The sequence below is a fragment of the Octodon degus genome, unplaced genomic scaffold (genome assembly GCF_000260255.1).
Source record: "Octodon degus isolate 3935 unplaced genomic scaffold, OctDeg1.0 scaffold00341, whole genome shotgun sequence".
NCBI lineage: Eukaryota > Metazoa > Chordata > Mammalia > Rodentia > Octodontidae > Octodon > Octodon degus.
In genome coordinates, this window is record NW_004524917.1 from 636,511 (window position 1) to 642,192 (window position 5,682).

General features: G+C 44.4%; 1 protein-coding gene and 1 pseudogene across 1 annotated transcript; one reads left to right on the top strand and one right to left on the bottom strand.

Annotated features, from left to right (window-relative positions):
• Window positions 1-493: 493 nt before the first annotated feature.
• On the bottom strand, window positions 494-1,881 carry LOC101576895 (annexin A1-like). The gene is given in 2 exon segments (XM_012513150.2): window positions 494-1,215; window positions 1,218-1,881. Coding segments are annotated over 2 exon segments (1,038 nt in total). The 5' UTR covers window positions 1,825-1,881; the 3' UTR covers window positions 494-784.
• A 1,970-nt stretch (window positions 1,882-3,851) lies between these two features.
• On the top strand, window positions 3,852-4,778 carry LOC101572542 (annotated as a pseudogene).
• The last annotated feature ends 904 nt before the right edge of the window (window positions 4,779-5,682 follow it).

A 5,682-nucleotide genomic window follows, 5' to 3' on the forward strand; every position in this document is an offset into this window, starting at 1 on the left:
GCTTCAGTGTTTGGTGCATTTATATTTATGCTTGTTACCTCTTCCTCTTGAATTTTTCCCCTAACCAGTACATAGTGTACTTCTTTATTTCGTTTGATCATTCTTGGTGTGAAGTTGAAACTGTCTGAAAACAGGATTGCTTCCCTTGCTTTTTTCTGATGTGCCTGGGCATGTAGTATTGCTTTCCATCCTTTGACTTTCAGCCTATGAATGTCTTTATGAGTTAAATGTGTTTCTTATATACAGCATATTGTTGGATTTTGTTTCCTAATCCACTGTGCCAGTCTATTTCTCTTAATTGGTGTATTGAGTCCATATACATTGATGGTTATAATTGAGATGTGTTGACTTATGATTTACACATTATTTACCTGTTGTCATTTACTCCTTTTTCTCCTGTGTTTAATTGTTTGCCCTATTTAGTTGGTTGTGTCTGATCTCATTTTTGGAGTTCTGATCATCTTGGTCCCTATCTAAAACATCTTTTTTTTTTGTCACATCATTATTTTTATTTTCAGCTACTTACACATTTTTGTCAGGCAATAAAACAACTTGTACATGGGATCTTATGATTTCTGAAAACATATTTTAAAAACAAACTTATCTCCATTATACAGAGTTGTGATATTAAAAAAGATTTATAGGCTATATTTTTTTTCAGAAAGCAGATAGTTACACTGCAAACCTGCTCAACCAACCTACCTAGTTAAGCCAATGTTGCAGAATGAAAAACTGTGGTTCAGAAGTCTTCCAATAAGAATACTTGAGAGCTTCAAAGGAATGTTTAATTTTCTGCACAAAGAGCCAACAGAATTTTTTCATAATCTCCGTTGGTTTCATCCAGGATGGCTTGGCACAGCAAGATCCCATACATCTTCTGATAGTACACTTTGATGTCATTCATGTCGATTTCCGAGCGAGAGAACATGATCCTGATCAGCGCCTTGTGGCGAGTGCCAGCGCCCTTCATCGCCTCATGAAGCTTCTCAGCGAAGAAGGCAGGTGTGCTTGTGGCACATTTCACTATGGCTGTGAGGCATCTCTCGATGTCACCTTTCAGCTCCAGGTCAAGAGCCTTGTTCATGTCATGCTCACTGTACTTGGTGTATCTCTGAAACACACTGCGAAGATGGGGGTAGCTGCGGGTGGTCAGAATGGTGTTGAACACATTTATGTCTGTCCCCTTTCTTCTTTCTCCAGCTTCATATAGAGCCCAGCATCTGTGTCCACCAGGTCTTCATTCACACCAAGATCCTCACATCAGTCACCCTTAGCGAGAGAAAGCAGAGCCTTCCGGAAATCACCAGATGTGTCTGTGGTGATGTCTTTGGTCAAATCTCTTTTCAGTTCATCTTTGTAGACTCTATTAATTTCTCTGATTTCTCTATTCTTTCTTGATACCAAAATTTCAATGAGGGTGTCTTCATCAGTTCCAAGACCCTTCATGGCAGCATAGAGCTCATCTGCATCAAACTGGGCAGGAGTTTTCAGCAGAGCCAAAACCACTTCCTCTAGATGACCTTTGAGGGCTTTCTTCAGAGCTTCATCCAGTGGCTTCCCTTTTTCCTGGAGGTAGGCTGCTTTGATCTGCTGACACTGGGCATTGTTTCTCTTCGTCAGAATGTCAATGATGGTTGCTTCATCCACACCTTTTACTGTTATGGCTTTGTACAAAGCCTCAACATCAGAGGAGGGATTAAAGCCAGGGTAGGGGCTCACGGCAGACCCAGGACTGCCTTTGGATGTTTTCACAGTTTGAACATATTCCTGTTCTTGATTGTCCATAAAGTAGACCTGCTTGAGGAATTCTGATACCATTGCCATTTTGAAGAAGTGTCCTTTCTTCTACCTTCTTCCAAAGAACTCAAGAGAGGCTCTTCCTGGTGCTTTTCCTAGAACATCTTTAAGTAGTCTATGTAGGGTTCAATTTGTCCTCTTGAAATTCTTTAGTTGTTCTTTGTCTTGGAAGTATTTCACTTCTCCATCAAACTTCAGAGAGTTTTGCAGGGTATAGTAGTCTGGGCTGAAATTTATTTTCATAGAGGCCTAAAAGCATTCTGCTCCATGTTTTTCTTTTCTTCATGGTTTATGAAAAGAAGTCTTCCATTATTCTGATGGGCTTTCCTTTAAATGTGATCTGCTTCTTTTCTCTAGTGGCTTTCAGTACATTGTTTTTGTGCTGGATTTCTGGGATTTTGACTATTATATATCTCGGTGTGTTTTTTATTGGGTTGAAGTTATTTGGTGTTCTGTATGATTAGGTTACCTGAATATCAGATTGTTTCCTCATATTTGGGAAGTTTTTTACTATTTCTTCTGCTCATTTTTTTTATATCATTTGTATTGACTCTTTCTTTCTCATTGATGCCTATTAGTCTAATGTTGTTCATCTTTGCATTGTCTTGCAGGTGATGTATTTTTTTTTCCTGCATCCTTGTTTTTTAAGTGATCTTTTCTTACCTTTTCACTAGCAGCAACAGTGTCTTCAACATCTGAAACTATCTTCACTTTCACTCAAACGGTTTTGCAAGCTTGTGATTGAAATTTTAAGTTCCTCTGTATCTCTTTGACCCTGCTTCACAGATCTATTTCTTTCCTGTATTGCTCATTCATGGAATCCATTGCTTTTCTCATCTCCTCTATTTTTTTAACATTATCTTCTTGAGAAGCATTTATTAATTGTTTTACTACAGAGATTAATTCTGATCTGATTTCCTCTATATGTTTCTGCATTTCATTCTTTACTTCAGACATTATTAATTCAGAGATTTCTTTTTTTCAGAGATTAATTCTGATCTGAGTTCCTCTATATCTTTCTGCTCTTGTTTCTTTACTGCAGACCCTATTACTTCAGAAATTTCAGCTGTGGTAGTGTCCTCTGCAGTTGTTCTGGGTGGGCCAGGACCTGAAATTGCATTTTGCTCCTTCTCTTTGTCATTTTGTCCTCTGACCTTTGATGTAGAGCTTTGGTGCTGTTATTACCTTAGCACCTACTAAAATTCATGTGCAGATCTACTAAGTTTGAGTTCATACAGTTATGCCTGGCTTGGGTCTGGCCTGTGCTCAGCTCCTTACTGCTGCAGCCATTTGAGGTGAACCTCCTGTGCCCCTCTGGCAAGATGTTTTGCTTCTGGATTAGCTGGTTGGTTTTGGCACCTAGTCTCTCTGCAGGGACTTCAGCTGCAGAGTTTCACCCCAGGCCTGTATGCCAGACTTGGACTGCATCTGGAGGAGTCCAGGGGGCACAGAAGAATGCAGAAGTTCTCTCACACACTCACTAGGCCTGGGCTTGGGCAGGTCTGGATCGATCCTGAGAGTGCAGCAGAAGTTCTCCCTCACAAGGCAGTCTTGGGCTGGCTCTGGAAGGGAGGAGGGTTTCCGAAGACTGTGCCGAAAGTTCTCACTCATACGCTGGGCCTGGACTTGGTCCAGAGACATCCAGTGGGCACAGTGGAGTGCAGAAGCTGTCCCACACACTCACAGGTCCTGGGCTTTGTCCTGTTAGTAGGACTTATTAGAGTATAAGACAGAAAGTTGTAGGAGCAAGTATAAGGTTTTTTCTCTTGTTTTCTTTTATTATCTATTTTTTAAACAAACATTTACTAGAGAGAGAATGTAGCAATAAGTTTGGGTCAATTTTTTTCTGAAAATACAGGTAAAAGCAAAATATTTAATTTTAAACTGCTATGCAATGAATGTGAATTGAAACTACTTTGTGAAGATAGAATAAAAAATTCATAAATAATCAAAATGAATTATCAGTTTCTTTTTCTGTGGAATCCACTAGCAGTGACCAAGTAGTAAGTCATAAATTCCAGCATTAAATATATTTGAAATGGACGTGACGCACGCTGGCGGCGCCGTGGGTGGGACTTCGGCGCCTGCGCGGGGCGCGCAGCTGCATGGCAGCAAAGACCCTTGGAGCTGTGGCGCCCCGAAAGCCTGTCTTGTCTGTCAGTGCAAGAAAAATCAAGGGCAACGCGGCTGATTGGCACAATCTAATCCTGAAGTGGGAAGCCCTGAATGACGTGGGTTTTGCCACTGCAAACAGCATCGCCAACCTGAAAATCAGCTTACTGAGTAAAGACAGGGCAGGACCGGAGAGCAGCAGCTCAGTGTCCGAGGATGATGACGAAAAGATGCACCCGGACTATGACAAGAGGCTCGAGATGCTGTGCGAGGAGCTGCAGGCCACTTTAGAGGGTCTGACCAAAATACAGGTGAAAATGGAGAAGCTGTCTTCAACCACCAAGGAAATCTGTGAATTAGAAAATTACCACTATGGGGAGGAGAACAGACGGGCCCCCGGGCCCCCCTGTTCCATACCTGGCCCACAGCCTACTTTTATGAGGTTTCACACAAGCTCTCTGACATGTACAGCCGGGAGCTGCTCCTAAAGTGCACGGTGGGTGCTGAGCTGGCCCACACCTCAGACCAAGACCTGATCCTCAGCTACCTATCCATGTGGCTGCACCAGCCTTACGTGGAGCGGGACAGCAGGCTGCTGCTGGAGAGTATGCTGTTGGAGACGGGCCACCACGCACTGTGACTTGGGACAGACCACCTCCGGCACCCTGATCCCCTACAGCCTCTGCTTGGGCCATGACGCCTGCTGGGAGCTGCCAGCTGAGAGCCCCTGTTGGGAAAAACTGCTCAGACAGGATGATGGGAGAATCTCGCTCTTGTCCCCAAATGTACCCTTGTGTGGAAACCTATCCCTTCACAGCTCCACTGTATCCCTACCTATATTTAAATCTTTGGGTTTTGTTATTGTTTTATGTATTCAGTACAGGGTCTACAGGGTCTCATAGCACAGATCCATGATGCTCCTGTTTTCAGCCTCCCAAGCACTGGGATTACAGGGGTACACCCCTTCGCCCAATCTCAATCACTTGTCTCAGCGTGCCCTGGGGGCTTGGCCGGCATGGCACTCTGGGGGTGAAACCCTGATCCCTGAGTCTGCCTAAGCAGGCACTTTAATCTGCTGAGCTGTTTGGCCAGCCCTATAAATCCTTATGAGAATATATCAGTTCTGTAATCACAAATCACACGTGAAGTCCCGTACAGTTTGGCAGCATGGAAATGCAAACCACTTCCGCAGTCACCACGGTGTGCAGGCTGAGGGGGCGAGAGGCCAGTGAGGAGTGTGAGTTCCTGCAGCTCACATTCTGTAGGACTCTGTAACACTGAATAACACTTGTAGGGGGACTCTGGGCAGAAGCAGGGCCTTAGGCACGCTAAGCAAGTGCTCTGCACTGAGCACCAGCCTCGGCCCCTGGTGAGGGAGTTCTTGCATGAACATGCTACTTAGCTAAGTTTATCAAGACCTCCTTAGTGGTACAGGGGTTGAACTCAGACTCTCCCACTTACATCCACAGGCTCTGCTCTGTGTATCAGTCCCAAGCTGGCCAGGGACATGTAATTCTGCTTTAGCCTCCTGAATAGTGGGGAGGCCAGATGTACACTGCCACCCCTAGCTCATCCACAGAGACTGGACTTAATTCATCCACTAAGGAGAACATGGGGCACACCCTCTTTGTCCTTTTACAGATGAGGAAATGCCCAGGGCATTTGTGTGCTGATGGGCTGGGGGGAGGGCTTCCTTTGCTGCCCTGGACTTCCTGTGCCCACGGGTACACCCCAGCCTGTTTTCTCCCTCCTGTGAGCTCAGCCCTGTGCCCA